The 16684-nt window shown below is 40.9% G+C and overlaps 1 protein-coding gene across 9 annotated transcripts in view; it reads left to right on the top strand.

Moving 5' to 3' along the window:
* LOC127637260 (epidermal growth factor receptor kinase substrate 8-like) overlaps positions 1–15774 on the top strand; it is a 50367-nt gene extending 34593 nt beyond the window's left edge. For 2 of the 9 annotated variants that reach the window (XM_052118215.1, XM_052118216.1), the window contains exons 5-23: positions 1–151; positions 277–426; positions 508–590; positions 672–799; positions 1099–1172; positions 2100–2226; positions 2348–2436; positions 2652–2726; positions 4309–4457; positions 4598–4760; positions 6247–6383; positions 6718–6829; positions 6912–7052; positions 7150–7185; positions 7520–7543; positions 8677–8914; positions 9074–9257; positions 9886–10018; positions 14683–15772. The exon at positions 1–151 is cut by the window's left edge and continues 11 nt beyond it. In XM_052118215.1, coding sequence (XP_051974175.1) covers positions 1–151; positions 277–426; positions 508–590; positions 672–799; positions 1099–1172; positions 2100–2226; positions 2348–2436; positions 2652–2726; positions 4309–4457; positions 4598–4760; positions 6247–6383; positions 6718–6829; positions 6912–7052; positions 7150–7185; positions 7520–7543; positions 8677–8914; positions 9074–9257; positions 9886–10018; positions 14683–14799 — 2311 coding nt within the window. In that variant the 3' untranslated portion in view covers positions 14800–15772. Of the gene's footprint in view, positions 152–276; positions 427–507; positions 591–671; positions 800–1098; positions 1173–2099; positions 2227–2347; positions 2437–2651; positions 2727–4308; positions 4458–4597; positions 4761–6246; positions 6384–6717; positions 6830–6911; positions 7053–7149; positions 7186–7519; positions 7544–8676; positions 8915–9073; positions 9258–9885; positions 10019–14682 lie in introns of all 9 variants that reach the window. The other 7 variants (XM_052118218.1, XM_052118217.1, XM_052118222.1 and 4 more) reach the window with 7 other exon arrangements.
* Positions 15775–16684: the final 910 nt, after the last annotated feature.

The following is a 16684-nucleotide window of genomic DNA, read 5'->3' as shown; positions in this document are numbered from 1 at the left end:
GTTTGTGATGGACCGTAAAGAGGCCGTGTTGACCATCGATGACGGCATCAGAAAACTGCGTCTGCTGGACGCTAAAGGGAAGGTTTGGACACAAGACATGATTCTACAGGTGGACGAGAAAGCGGTCAGCCTCATCGACAGTGAAACCAAGGTGCAGAGCAACCTCATATGTTACACATTATTAGTCAAGCTTCACTATATTACTCATAGCTCAAAGTATTAAATGATCAGTCATCCTGCAGCGCTACGGACATGAATGATAGTTTCATCTTTCAGAATGAGCTGGAGAACTTTCCTCTGGGTTCCATCCAGCACTGTCAGGCCGTGATGAACGCGTGCGGTTATGACTCGATACTCGCGCTGGTGTGTAAAGAATCCGGACAGGGCAAACCGGACCTGCACCTGTTCCAGTGTGACGACATCAAGGTACTTAAACACTCTCGCAACACAAATCGCAGCACTGTTCCTCCTCGTGTTGATGATGATGATGTCATGTGACCTCCTCAGGCCAATCTAATCTACGTGGACATCGAGAGCGCCGTCAGCGATCACAAAGGCGGGAAAGTGAAGAAACGGCCGGAGGCGCTCAAGTAAGATCGTCAATGACCAGCTGTATGAATTGTGACGCTGTCGCCATGGTAACCCAGCATCCGTTTCTCTGTGTCCGTCAGAATGATCCTGAAGAGTGACGGCACCATCCCGCCACCACCAGGAGGCCCCGCCCCCGTGCCTCCAGCAGCTGTCAATCAAGAGAACCTCAAGAGTCGAGTGGCCAGTTGGACCAATGAGCAGAAAGACTGTGAGTCATACATTTATATGTGGGGTTGTCACAAGTGTACTGTAATGTTTGAGTCAATCGTTTAAGTACACGTGTGTTGGTTTAAAATAATCGAGGTTTTGTGAATTCTACCCTCAAAACTGAGGTGTAAACATATATGCACCGTTGAGATCAGAATTGTGTTCATGTGCTGTGAAGCATCGTATGATTGTCAGCTCATTGTTCTTTATCTTGAGTTCATGTTTGTGATTCTGCATCTGCTGTGTGTCCTCGGACGCATCACTTCCTGTTCTCACAGCATGTGATAAATGTGTGTTCAGATGATAAACAGAGACATCACGCTGTGCTGGACGGGTTTCCTGAGATGAGCGCTGCACAAGTGGACCGAGATGTGGTGAGTGTTTCACTGATACATCACATCCTGTTCCTCTTCCTGTCCGTCAGCCAATGAGACGAGTCTGTCACTGTTCACAGCAGATACTCAAACATCTCAGTGCGTCTGCATCAGCTTCTGCCGAATCACTCCATCATACACCTGTGTGTTTATTAGCAGTTTTACCAAAAGTGTCGAAATGGACTTTATTTAATTTATTAATGTATGTTTCTGTTCGTATTGTGAACCGTTCACCAGTGCACGTTTTTACAATGAAAGTAAAGTTTCACCATGATGTGTCACATTATGTTTCAGATGTATGTATGTGTGTTGGAGTGGTGGTGGTGTAGTGGACTAAAGCACATAACTGGTAATCAGAAGGTTGCTAGTTTGATCCCCACAGTCACCACCATTGTGTCCTTGAGTAAGACACTTAACTCCAGGTTGCTCCGGGGGGATTGTCCCTGTAATAAGTGCTCTGTATAATACATTGGTAATCAGAAGGTTGCTGGTTTGATCCCCACAGCCACCACCATTGTGTCCTTGAGTAAGACACTTAACTCCAGGTTGCTCCGGGGGGATTGTCCCTGTAATAAGTGCTCTGTATAATACATTGGTAATCAGAAGGTTGCTGGTTCGATCCCCACAGTCACCACCATTGTGTCCTTGAGTAAGGCACTTAACTCCAGGTTGCTCCGGGGGGATTGTCCCTGTAATAAGTGCACTGTATAATACATTGGTACTCAGAAGGTTGCTGGTTTGATCCCCACAGTCACCACCATTGTGTCCTTGAGTAAGGCACTTAACTCCAGGTTGCTCCGGGGGGATTGTCCCTGTAATAAGTGCTCTGTAAGACACTTTGGATAAAAGCATCTGCCAAATGCATAAATGTAAACGTGTGTATTTAATGCATAATGAAATGATGAAATACTGCCGTGTGTTTTACAGCAAATCCTGAATCACCTCCTGGACGACATCGAACACTTCGTCACTAAACTTCAGAAAGCTGCCGAAGCCTTTAGTGAACTCAACAATCGAAAGAAATCTAAGAAGAGTAAAAAGAAAGGGCCAGGAGGTGCGTTCACTCTTTATGCGTTTGTGTTGATGATGCGGACGGATGGTGTCATTTGTATGTTTGATTGTTGCCGGTGTGTGTGTGTGTGTGTGTGTGTGTGTGTGTGTGTTGATTTAAACAGAGGGAGTTTTGACTCTCCGAGCGAAACCACCAACTCAAGACGAGTTTGTCGACTGTTTCCAGAAATTCAAACACGCCTTCAACCTGCTGGTGAGTGACATTTACAGTTGTTTATTTTATGACAGTTTAATGGGAACATGTTTTTGGTACCCAGGATTAAATCTCATGGTCCTGTAATATAACTGAGAGGGATGTTGGACTATATCATTAATATAATCATATTTGACATCTGGAGAAGTTCATATAATAAAGATGTATGTAATTCTCTTGTTTAGACATGTTGTGATTATTGTTTGTCGTCTCAGGGAAAGTTGAAGAATCACATTCAGAACCCGAGCGCTGTGGATCTGGTTCACTTCCTGTTTAATCCTCTCAGACTGGTGAGACTTCCTCTGATGATACTGTAGCGTTCAGCTTGAGTGTGTGTGCTGTCTGTGTGTCTGTTTGTGTTAACAGAATCACTGTCAAACTGATATATTACATTTACTGATAGAGATGGGTCAGGACTAGGGTACATTTAGGTTAGGGTTTGTTTGGGTCATAGTCATTTTGGTTAAATTGGGTCAGGGTTAGGGTTAGTCTGGGTTAGGGTTAGTTTGGGTTAAATTGGGTCAGGGTTAGGGTTAGTCTGGGTTAGGGTTAGTATGGGTTAGTTTGGGTTAAATTGGGTCAGGGTTAGTCTGGGTTAGGGTTAGATTAGATTGGGATAGAGTTCATTTGGGTTATGGTCAGTTTGGCTAGTTTGGGTTAAGTTGGGTAAGAGTTAGTTTGGGATAGGGTTAGGTTGTGTCAGGGTTAGTTTGGGGTGTGGTCAGTTTGGTTAAGTTCGGTTGGGGTCAGTTTGTGTTAGTTTGGGTTATGGTCATGTTGGTTAAGTTTGGTCAAGGTTAGTTTGGGTTGGGGTTAGGATAAATTGGAGTAGAAAGTATAATTAATTTTGAGGTTTTTTTAGGACTAATATTTTTGAAAGTGGATTACAACCTCTCAGAGAGGTGTTTAAACACACTGTCAGACTGATACTACTGTAAAATGATACAAGTTAAAAACCATGTACATAACCTCGGCCTACACTAGATAAGCCTGACCTCAGTAAAAGGTTGTTAGCACACTTAAACCTTCGTCTCTAAATCCATCCACTTTAAAGCAACACAACTAATGGCTGTGGGCCGAAACATGTTTGACACAAGTACATGAACTCAGACGCATCTCACAACGCAAGCTTTATTTAGCGTGTTCTGACATTTCAGACTGCAATTCATAACTTAAAGGAATATTCCGGGTTCAATACAAATTAAGTTCAATTGACAGCATTTGTGACATAATGTTGATCTCTCCTTTTCTTTAATAAAGCACAAATGTGTGTTCCAGTGAGACACTTCCAATGCAAGTCAATGGGGTTTAATCTGTACACATTAAAATACTGTTTCACAAGTATAAACACATAAACAATATGTGTGTTAACATGATTTTACTGTCATATAATCACTTATTAACCACATCTGTGGAGAGATAGAGACAATGTTACACTCTGTTGCCATGACGACATAATGCTACAAACCCCAAAATGATGATTTAAAGAACTTTACAGCTCTAAAGATAAATACATTTTAACAGAAGGATTAATGTACTTTAAAAGCAGAAACGTGAAACTTATAATTTTATAAAAGCACTTAAACCCTCCAAAAATTGTCCCCATTGACTTCCATTGGAAGTGTCTCACTGGAACACACATTTGTGCTTTATTAAAGGAAAGGAGCGACGAGTCGAAAGCATGTTCAACCAGACCACGTGTTGGCCAAGCGCTCACATCTGCGAGTAGTTTTGGCCCGAAGAGCTTCCTGAAGACTGACTATTCAACTTATTGTTCGGACAACACACTGACTAGTCGATTTTAAAAATATGTATTTATGTCTATATGACTCTGTGTGTGTGTGTGTGTGTGTGTGTGTGTGTGTGTGTCAGGTGATCCAGACGTCAGGTGGAGTTGATCTGGCTAAAAGTGTGATCGTTCCTCTGCTCACCAGAGAAGCCATCGACTTCCTGCATGCTGCAGGTTCAGCAGACGAGAGACACCTGTGGGTCACACTGGGAGACGGATGGACCAAGTGCAGGTCATCACACACACAGATCTCACTGAAGACAAGTTGAACTCACTGCGTCCATCCGTGTGTTCTTTATTAGCAAACATGAAGCGTTTACAGCTGTGCTGTGATACAAATAAAACAACAAAATATTGTTGTCTGTCTCTCAGGTTGGAGTGGCCAAAGGATCACATGTTTCCTCCTCACACTTTGTGCTTTCGTGATGGCTGGGAGCCGCCAGTGCTGGTGTCTCATGAACAGGAAGTGACACAGCTGGCAGAGAGATTGACCCAGGCCGAGGTTCAGAGATCAGGAGATCGACCGCCACTCGATGTGAGACATGTCACTGAATCAGCCGTTTCATCATGTAACAGATCATGAGTGTTTACATGCACATCAACACTCTGATATTCACTCAAAATCAGTTTAGAATAAAAATCTGATCCGCTTCAAATCATCAGGGTTTTCTCCGAATGTTACGCTCAACACTTGCGCACATTAGCAGGTACGCTGGTAAGGTTACCTAGCACGAGTCGAACCGTTTCTGACTTTACCCCGATACAGGAAGAACATTTAAGGTGTTTACACGACCACACATGTGATGTGAGCAGAACGACATGATTTTGCCTTCAATTATCCTCATATCTCGGCTCTTTATTTGTACCTCAGTATGTTGAACATGAACGAAGGGGAAGAAGAGCGCGAGTGGGGATGCACATCGTAAGGTTTGCTGTGGAATCTTAAAACAGGTGTCATTACGCTAATGAATGGAGCTTTCTGCATGATCTTGAACATTGACTAGCATTCATCTCATGTGTTATTGTAGTTTAGCTAAAATGACACGGATCAGTGCTCATGTACTATATCTCACATGTGCATATAAAATATTGGGGTTTGGGGCTTTGATCCCCAAAACTGAATCAAAGGCCCTGCCGATGGTCACTCTAGTGTTCGCTCGATCACGTTCCCGCTGAGCCAGACGGGTTCAGTAGATAAATGTTGGTCTGAGTTTGTGTAGGAGCCGGACGTTTGCTGGATCTCTAAGATAATGTTATCTAGTGTTGTAGTTTGTTGTTGCTGTTGAATAGCGGAAGAGAAGCACTGAGACTCTCATGAGCATAAACGTCACATCCGCGACCCGCTCCGTTCACATTATAATCAGTCCACAGGCTTTAATAGGCGACACAGGACGTCCGGGAAGGACTCGTTTTATAAGTTGCATTACAAGCCGTTCACTCAATGACAAAAAAAGGTGAATATTACATGAAAAATTTTACATACTGCAGCTTTAATTTGATTTAACATATTTGTATTTATTTTTTCGTTTGGTACTTTGTTAATTTTATTTAATATTTTGTATTTTGTATTTTATTTTTTCATTTGTTAATTTATTTGATTAAATCAAATTAATCAATTACCCAAAATAATTTTTTTATTAATTAATATTTTTTTCTTTTGGTAATTTATTAATTTTGTCATGTTTAATCTTTTGGTAAATGTTATTTTGGGGGGGTTGGCAACATGTTTCAAAAGTATGCTAATATAGATAATTGAATATAGACACACCGTCTCTTTTCTCCCAGTGTTGTGTGTTTATTTGTCATGTGATGGTTAAAATCATACTGAAGGAACTTCAGCTGTAGACTGGAGTGAACACGGAGTTTCTTTTATCCCGGGACAAACCCGCTCCACTCACATACTCCGGTCCGCTTATTATCATAACTGGGGTCAGAATGTGCATGTAAACACGCTCCATGTATCTGTTGAGATTTAATGTTTGTTTATTTCCTTTATAAACATGTGATGTGTTCCTTGACAGCAGTCACAGATGGTCGATGATTTCTCCTGCACAGATGGGTACGACTTCACGAACACATCACACAAGCGCTTGCACCTGCTGGAGCGAGACGCGGCCGTGGCGGCTTTTAAACACGCTGTCAGCCGTCATGTAGATAGGTAACACTGACCGCAGCGCTGGAGAACCGTCTCACACATCACTTCCTGTCCTGATCTGTGTGACTCTGTTTGGGCCTTCAGTTTCTGAACTAAACTCTTAAATTCAGCAGCTTTAACTCTTTCTTCTGTAACTCAACCGGTTCAGATGTGTGTTCAGACGCTCCTCCACGGCTGCAGCGGTCCAAACTCTCACCTGTAGTTCGTTAGATTCACTCTTGTGATGATGTCTGTGCTCACATGACCATTAGATGTTAGGTTAATTGTTTGTTTTTAAAGAGAAGTGTGTCCTGTGTTTAAGTGTGTGTGTCGTGTCTCATTGGTTGTTTCTCTGCAGAAATGTGGACACTCATGACAGAACGCAGCCCAGAAACTTTGCCAAATCCAAATATGATTTTGTGGCCAGAAACGCGACGGAGCTGTCGGTGCTGAAAGACGAGGTGGTGGAGGTACAGTCATGTGATCATATAACACTGTATGTGACTGAGTCGATCATGTGTTCAGAGATGTGTGGATCTGATTGGCCGTCAGGTGTTGGACGACAGGAAACAGTGGTGGAAGGTGAGGAACGGTGCAGGCGCTGCGGGATACGTGCCAAACAACATCCTGGAGATCAGCCGCGCGGTGGACGTGACGGGCCGCGGGGAGCCCATATACAGCCACACCATACAGGTGACATCATCACTCGCTTTCTCTCGCGTTCTCTTTTTCATTTCACCTCTTTAAGTCACATCATGAATCATGTTTTGTTCATCTGTTCATCTTTAAGCTATTGATGCCAAAAAAGGAGTTTGAGTTGTTTAAGGTAAACACGTGTGTGTGTGTGTTAGTTTGCAGTGTGTGTTTAATGTGTGTGTGTGTGTTTAGTTTGCAGTGTGTGTGTGTGTGTGTTTAGTTTGCTGTGTGTGTGTGTTAGTTTGCAGTGTGTGTTTAATGTGTGTGTGTGTGTTTAATGTGCAGAGTGTGTGTGTGTTTAATGTGCAGAGTGTGTGTGTGTTTAATGTGTGTGTGTGTTTAATGTGCAGAGTGTGTGTGTGTGTGTGTGTGTGTGTATGTGAGTGTGTGTGTGTGTGTGTGTGTTTGCTTTGCTGAATTTCAATCATTATTATTTTCATTTAACTGTCCGTCTCTCTCTCAAGCAATTACTGGGCGAGTTAAACGAGGTAACTTGATTGTTTTGATGCAATAACACAGTGCTATTATATACTGCATCTGTCTGTAAATGTTGTTTCTTTGTATGAAAAACAGATTTCTTCTTCAGAAAGAGATATCTGGAGAGCTATTTATTACATTAACCCTTAAATTACTGAATTTCACCAAACACTCTTACATATTCAGTTCTTTACAGACCGCACATATATTTATCTTCATAATGCCCAGATACTGTAAACTTTGAAAATACTTTAAAGACAATTAGAAAATAATACAAATTAAACATGTATGTCATGTATGTGCACACGCATGAGAGACTGATTATTCTCCAGTGTCACACAGAAAATCAACATGATACAGTATTTATTTGTATGAATATATTTCTCATTTGTCTTGTAATAAACACAGAAATAGATGTGATAGTAAACTTATATAGATATGACATCATCATAAAAATAGAATTTATGGAAGAGCAAAAAGAAGAAAAAAAGACACAATTACATATTTCAGGTCTCTAATGACCCTAAACACTTCTGGTACTTAAACCATAATAAAATGTTTTTATTTATACACTATAAGAATAGATTGAGGAATACTAAAAATTATGAGGTCACTAAAGAGTTCATTACGATATTACACTTCATAAATGTGTTCATCTAAAAATGATATTTCAGTCATTGTTTACTCACCCCCGTGTTGTTGTAACTCTATATGACTTTCTGTCTCTGAACACAAAGGGAGAAACTGTGAATAAATGTTGTGCTCAGTGATGTCACAATGGCAGTTTATGGTGACACCTCTTCAAACTTCAAAAGAACACAAAAGTATCATTCAGAAGTCTAATTAATTATTCATGAGCTCATGATTGTTATGATAGGATAAGATTTGATGAGAAACTGAAATCTGATGTATTATTGAGTGTAAATGTGTCCATGAGAGTGCACGAGAGCAACACCAGGGTGAGGAAACAATGACTGGAACTGTCCCTTTAAGAATGAAGTATTTTATGCAGATTTAATGCTGTTTTCTGTTAAACACAATTTAAGCTTCTGTGTTGTCGATTGTCACAGAAAATTACTTTTTCAACTGTAAGAGTGCAGTGTGCTCGTGATCACATGATGTAATGTTACTCTCTCTCTGACAGAAGCAGCGATCAGACTATGTGCCCAAACCAGCGGTGACACCTGCTCCTCCCACCCCGACACCCCCTCCTCCTCCTGCCCCAGTGCAGATCCCCACCCCCCCTCTGCCCCCCTCACCTGCCCCGCCGCCGGCTACCGACCCTCAGAGCAACAAGAGTGAACAACCAGCAGACAACAGCAGCGAGAACGACAGCGTGACGATGAGAGAACATCAGAGAGAACGACCTGCGCTTGCCAACCGTACGGCATACACACTTATATACAGAATTACCACATCATCAGTGTCTCTGGACTTACTCTATAGAATAAAACACACGTGTTACTGTCACACACACGCCTATAAAGAGTAAATCCAGCTGATCATTATTACACACATCTCACATCATGTTTGTCTCTCAGGCCGTAAGTCTAATATGGAGGAAGTTCAGGATGAGTTGATGCACAGACTGACGCTCGGTCGCAGCGCACAGAAGAAGTTTCAGCCTCCAGCTCGCAGCAGCAGTCTGCCGTCTGTGACCATCACGTATGACTCCACACCTGACGAGGTGAAGACCTGGTTACAGCTCAAAGGATTCAGTGCTGTGTGAGTCACATGTTTTACATCAGCCGAGCAATAATTCAGCTAAAACTACATGTTACACACCTCATGACTTTCTGTAGAACACAAAGGAAGATGTTTAGCAGAATGTTGGCACTGCTTTTCCCTTAATGAGACCTGGAGCTGTCCAGATCCAAAACTGAGACAAATCATCAACTAAAAGTATCATCAAATGTGTCACAAGTATTTAAAATATCATAAGTGTACTGTAATATTAAAAATTAATTATTATGATCATCATTAAAATATCATGAAAGTATCAAATAAAGTTTCATAAACCGTGTCGGGTAACGTTACTTTTAAAAGTAACCCATTAGAATATTGTATTACTCAAAGAATTAATGGTGCCCATCGACCCTGCATCACATGTGCCATCATGTGCGGTGCCCATCGACCCTGCATCACATGTGCCATCATGTGCGGTGCCCATCGACCCTGCATCACATGTGCCATCATGTGCGGTGCCCATCGACAATGCCAAATATCAAAGTATCAGAAAAATTTTATACAAATATCAAAGGTACCATAAATATAATAAAAGTATTAAAGAGATTGTACACGTCAGGTTTGACGTGATGATGATGATGATGATGATGTGTGTGGATCTCTGCAGGACGATCAACAGTCTGGGCGTGCTGACGGGCGCTCAACTCTTCTCTCTGAATAAAGACGAGCTGAAGACGGTGTGTCCTGATGATGGCGCTCGAGTCTTCAGTCAGGTCACCGTTCAGAAAGCTGCTCTCGAGGTGAGTCAGTGTCTGCTGTGTTCTCTCATTCATTTCACTCTCCATTCCTCTGACCTTTAACCTCTAGAATCTCTGAGGTCACATGACACCAATCAGGCTCATTCCTTCAAGTCGTTTGTTAGTGTGAGTTGCGAGTGTGTGTTTGTGTGTTGTGTGGTGTGTTTGCTGCCTGCAGGTGTTCTTCTGACCTCCACATGATCTTCACATGACACCAGTGTTCTTCTGAAGGTACTTTAGATCATGAGGCAGATAGATCAATCCTGGGCTGATCTGATGGGAATACTCCACAGCAGATCTTAGTGTTCTTCATAGACCTTATGTTTTTCTACGTTTACTGTAACCAACAGAGATTAGTTTGTAAGTAGGGCTGGTATTGATACAGATTTCCTGATTTGATGCAATTCAGGGGCCGGTTGCATAAACATAGCCATTAACTTAAGACCGCATCTAACAATTAGTTTGACTAGCTAAAGACGCCATAGAAAGCCTGTTGTCTTTAGTAAGACAGTCTAATTTGCATTGCATTGTGGGAAAAATAAGACACTGAACAGCTTAAAAAAAATGGCTGACAGTGGACGCTCAATACATTTTTTATTCGCTGAGAATATTTGCTTATTAGAGGACTACAGTGCTTCAAAATATATTTTAATGAACACATTTAGTGATTTAACCCAAATAATTAAAAACAACATTTTGTTACCAAGTCTCAACTCGCGCCCCTTTCAGCCCCCACTGGCTCAGCTGAATGTAAACAAAGGTTAGCCTGAGGTGTGCTGTCTTAAATTTTGGTCTTTAATTAGACTGATCTAAGTTTTTATGCAAATGACTGAAAAAATTAAGATCAACATTTTAGACGACTAACTAGTAAGACTAGTCTAAAACAGTTGTATGCAACCGGCCCCTGATTCCTATCGGTGAATATATTCAGTTGTATTGACATTCTCCCAGCTGATGATGTGAATTACACAGGGGACCGTCTAACTAGGTCATTTACAAACATATGCATTTGATCAATTATATTTTATCACATTTTGATCACATTTTAATTTTTGAAAAATTTACAAATTCTATGTATAAATTTGATATTATATTGCATCATTATTTTATTACATGTTTAACCATTTAAGCTCAAACGGGGGCTCGCTGGCGCGAAAATAATAGTTAAAATATTAATAACTGCTGTCTTGACCAACATAAAATCGGTGTCGTTTGTAAATTTAGAAGCTCGACTTTATAATGCATGTAGATATTATGACCAAAACAAGTGCTTTAAAATCTGCAGATAAATCAGAAGTGTTACATTTTTATAATTTATTAATAATTTCGCACTGTACATATAATTGCTAAACATCATACTGATCAAATATTCATGTGTCATATATTGTTGGAAAGATCTTAAAGAGTAAAATACAAACAGATTATTTGTTTTACTCACAGATAAAAATATAGCGAGTAACAGCTAAATATATGTCTTTAACTATTATGTTGGTGTTGCTTATATGACACGTTTTCTCTTATAACTTCATGAAACATAAAATCTCACATATGATTAATTAGAGTCTGTGATTATCTTTCAATCGAGTCCACACACAAGATAATCAGATGTATAGATCATTAGATAATCCACATGAAGCACAATGTTACATATGACCACCAGGAGATGGCGCCAAATACACGACACAGACTCAATGATGACTCAAATGACACAGAATGAAACTCATTCTGTGAAATCTCATGACTAAAATCATGTGTGCATGCTATGCAAACCTTTAGTCATTGTTGTGTTTGCATGTGTAATTAGTTCTTATGTACAATTATTATCTTTTATTTGGAGAAACATTTGAAATGTTTTCTTAACGATACCAAACACTTTTTATATTGAGTTATAAGTGTTTATTTTTGGATATGCCACTGAAACAGGAACTCTTAAAAATACCTTCAGAGCTTAAAGGGTTAATGCATCATTTATAACCTTATGCATGATTTATATTACTAACAATTATGAACATTGATTTGAAGAACGCATGCTAAAAATCTGTACGGTCTCTAAGAAACCGGCACTCGTCTGTAAATGAGCGCATATGAATGAGTAATGGCTTCTTTACATCATCTGTGCTATATGTTGATCCACAACTGACTGTAAAGAACAGAAAGAGTTTGAATTATTCAATGACAGATGTGTTGTGTGGATCTAAAAGATCGATGATATGGAGATGGGAATCAGTATTTTTACACAGCTCTATTTAAGATCTGAATCAGCACATACATTAATAGATATGGTAGATGTATAGATTCCTGCCGCTTGTCTCTTGTTCTTTTAGTCATAGTTTAAGAATAGATGCTAACCCAGAATGCACCTCACAATTCCCAAAGCGTCCCGTTACAGAATCATGTTAGTTTTAGAGTCCTGACACACACAACAGCCTTCATGAAGCTCTGAAAGTCTTTCACTCACTTCTTCTCTCTTCCTCTCTCTTCATCATCATCACGCTGCAGTTGTTTTGAGGTATTGAAGTTTTGACTGTGTGTTGCTTTTATAAAGGAATGTTCCGGGTTCAGAGTTCAGCTGTGACACCTGTGACATATGAACTGCTCAAACAATGACTTAATAACAGCAGTTCATGAGGCAGTACTTTCCTTCCTAGTTCAGTATTCGTTCCATAATGGAGCGCAACCGTGTCCGGACTCGATTATTTGATCTGTTATCTGAGCAATGGCAGACGGGAGTGTTTGGGAAACTGTTATTTATGTAATTCCATGGACTCTTAACACACTGTGATGACGTGTTTCCACCTTATAAAGCAGCATAAATACAGAAACTCGTTTGAAATGTTGTATGTACAGTATTCATTGTGATATATTACACTGGCATTCATTTGAGTCCTCCTGTTGTGTTCGGACACTCTCGCATCGGGTCAGTTTTGACCGGGTGGAATTCACACTTATAAATGACTTTCAATATAGTTTTAGATGAAAACCATCATGTTATAAATGATAAGTTCTTAATTGAATATTGTAAAAGATTGGCATGTTAAATGACAAACATTAAAGTTATTAATTAATTGACATTATTTGAGATATTCTTTGACATTTCTAAATATTCATGAACTACAGTAAAATCAGTGTGACACGTGTGACGACATCTTTTTATCAACACTTCTGTGAAATTTCATCTAAAAATAACAAAATATACAATTAATTCTCACATTACATGTTCATATAAATTGTATATTGCTCATAACCGCTCAATATAACGTGCTGGAGAAAAGTTCATCCAACAATGATTGTTACATCTGTCATGATTGTTTTGCAAAAGATGTAAAAAAAATATATATATTATTTATATATATATACATCTCCATTTTATTTAAAAAATAATAATAAAAATGATTGTGTGTATTTTGTCTTTTATTGAATTTAGATTTTATCCTCTATTCTCCCAATTTGGAATGCCCAATTCACACTGCTTAGTAGGTCGTCATGGTGGTGCGGTTACACACCTCAATCCTCAAGTTGCCTCCGCTTCTGAGACCGTCAATCGGCGCATCTGATCACGTGACTCGTTGTGCATGACACCGCAGAGACTCACAGCATGTGGAGACTCATGCTACTCTCCACGATCCACACACAACTCACCACACGCCCCATTGAGAGAACCACTAATCACCACCACGAGGAGGTTACCCCATGTGACTCTACCCTCCCTAGCAACCGGCCCAATTTGGTTACCCCATGTGACTCTACCCTCCCTAGCAACCGGGCCAATTTGGTTACCCCATGTGACTCTACCCTCCCTAGCAACCGGCCCAATTTGGTTACCCCATGTGACTCTACCCTCCCTAGCAACCGGGACAATTTGGTTACCCCATGTGACTCTACCCTCCCTAGCAACCGGCCCAAATTGGTTACCCCATGTGACTCTACCCTCCCTAGCAACCGGCCCAATTTGGTTACCCCATGTGACTCTACCCTCCCTAGAAACCGGACCAATTTGGTTACCCCATGTGACTCTACCCTCCCTAGCAACCGGCCCAAATTGGTTACCCCATGTGACTCTACCCTCCCTAGAAACCGGGACAATCTGGTTGCTAAGGAGACCTGACTGGAGTGACTCAGTATTCAAACTCACGACTCCAGGGGTGATAGTCAGCGTCAATACTCGCTGAGATACACAGACCCTGATATTTTTAGTCTTGACAAATTCTCAAAGTTTGGTTCCCGTACGATGTGGTAAAATGATTATCTATTATCCCAGGTCAAAAATGAGCCGAACGCAATAGGAGGTTTAAAAACGATGACGTTTCTAATACAGCTGCTGTAAATGGGACTTTTGTTTCATCTTTTTGAAAGTCATTGAAACGTAATCGTGGATTTGTAGCTGTTAGAGCAAATGGAAAGCAAAAATAATATTTTATGTGGCGATTTTTCCCAACATTGGTTTATTCACACATCCTGGATTGGAACAAGGAAGTAGAGTCCATCTGGAGACTCACGGAGAACTTCTACACTTTACTGAACCTCGAACATTCCTTTCATTTGTTAGTGACATACACATATTTCCTGTTATAAACATCATGTGTGTTAATATGTGTCTGATACTCACGTCTTCCTTTTGGATCTTAGTGAACTGTCTCACTGCTGTCTGTCTGTCTGTCTGTCTGTAGAGGAGTTCCGGCTCGGAGCTTCAGGAGGTCATGAGGAGGCGGCAGGAGAAACTGGCGTCGACCGTAGCAGCGAGTGATTCTGGCGTGGAGTTGTTCAATGAGGAGAGCGACCATTGACCCCTCACTGACCTCTGTCACCTCTGACCTTTTGCAGGACGCTGTAGAGCGCGCTCAGTTTGCAGCCATAATGCGCCGTCGACAGGAACTCTTGGACCCATCTGATAACGGAACCGGCTCGGATGCAGATGAACACGCGTGACCCGACAGGAAGTTTGACTTTTCTACACTAGAGACACGTGAATGTCGATAGATTCATATGACCGCAGAATATAGTTTAGTGCCATCAGTTCTTCCTTTCATAATCCACATCTGAGGACTAATGAAACAATCACATATATTGATGTTCATATTTACTACTTTAAACATCCAGCTCATAGCGCGAGCCGTGACATCATCAGAGATCGACCACTGAATCGCTTCTGACGAACCGCTCTGAATGTACATGGAAGATTAAGAGACCGTATCAAGCTGAAGGTTTTTTAATTACTAGCATTAAAATCATATTTATTGACATGATTGTTTTGTACTTGATTGTAATGCCAAAAGAGAATCGATCGTTTCTGTCCATCTGCCGGTTTTGCTCTTCCAAATCAAACTCAAGGAAACTTTGAACACAGTCATTTATCGATGTGACAGATTTTGGGCCAAAGTCATTTAGCAGTTTGTCTTCCTGTATCAGCTCTCTCTCTTTAGCCTGTTATAGTGATGTGATGATGTCATGATGATGTCATGATTCGTACGCTCAGTGCTGTAAATCATTTACTTTCACCGTCAGAACTGTGGCTGATGTTTAGCCGAAATAATTCTGTGGGTTAAAGGTGAACACTAATGCCACACGTCACATTATACTGTAAATATAAAGTGTGTGTGCAGAATAAATCATAATGTCATATTTGTGTTGCATTAATACATTTGTGATTGTTTGATGTGTGCGATCACGGACACCGTAAACGTCATGTGACTCTTGAGCCGCGGGGCAATGACATCATGTCGACACTGATTGGCTGATGGCAGCACAATAATAAATGCTGTCAAACCTTCACTAGAGACTATCAGAGACAAACTGAACATTCACTGTAATACAATGAAATTATTTCATCCGAATACGCCACAACATTTGAAAGATACTTTATAATCAACACAGTACTGTTGGAGCACATCTGAGACTGAAACACACGTGTGGAAATAAAAGATCTCTGATGTCAGTCAGTTCCTCTGAATCTTCAGTACAAATCTGCTCAACACACCTTCATTCATGTGAAGAACTCAGTGGCTCAGGAGGTCGAGTGATGTCACTGAGAGACAGAAGAGCTGAAGATCGCTGGTTCTAGTCCCAGAAGATCATCAATGTCCCCGAGCAGCAGCTTCTGCACCAACACCAGCTGAGAGAACAACGACTTAGTTTATAAACATCATCCTTTTGGTGTAAAACTAAGTCGTTGTTCTCTCAGCAACAGAACCGCTGCTGGATATTGTGTCAGAGGTCCGGGGGGGGACACCCGGATGTTTGACCCCCCCCACTCTCGCTCACCCGGCCTTTCTCACCTCATCTGACATCCAATCAGATCACCGCTCATGTTTCTGTGACCAGGCCGGGTTTCGAACCGGGATCCTCCGCACAAGGAGGACATGCTCACACCGCTGAGCCACTGGCACTTCCACACTAACACTCGTTTATTTACAGACTTTATCTGAATCACTTACAAACTCACCAAATAAAGCAAAAGTTTGTCTTCATGAATCTGCACCACTTTTAAACACTTGTTTATTAAGAAACTTAATTTAAAGTTGATTTTTAGTTCCCAAACTGGTATTTGAACCCGGATCCTCCGTATAAAAGCTGCACGCTCACGCCACTGAACCACTGGTGCTTGTGCTCATGTGGGGATCATTTATAATGTTTAAAGGTTTGAGGCGAGAGCTTCAGTGGTATAAACAGATC

Source organism: Xyrauchen texanus, chromosome 45, assembly GCF_025860055.1.
Source record: "Xyrauchen texanus isolate HMW12.3.18 chromosome 45, RBS_HiC_50CHRs, whole genome shotgun sequence".
NCBI lineage: Eukaryota > Metazoa > Chordata > Actinopteri > Cypriniformes > Catostomidae > Xyrauchen > Xyrauchen texanus.
This window is presented reverse-complemented; position numbering and strand designations above follow the sequence as displayed.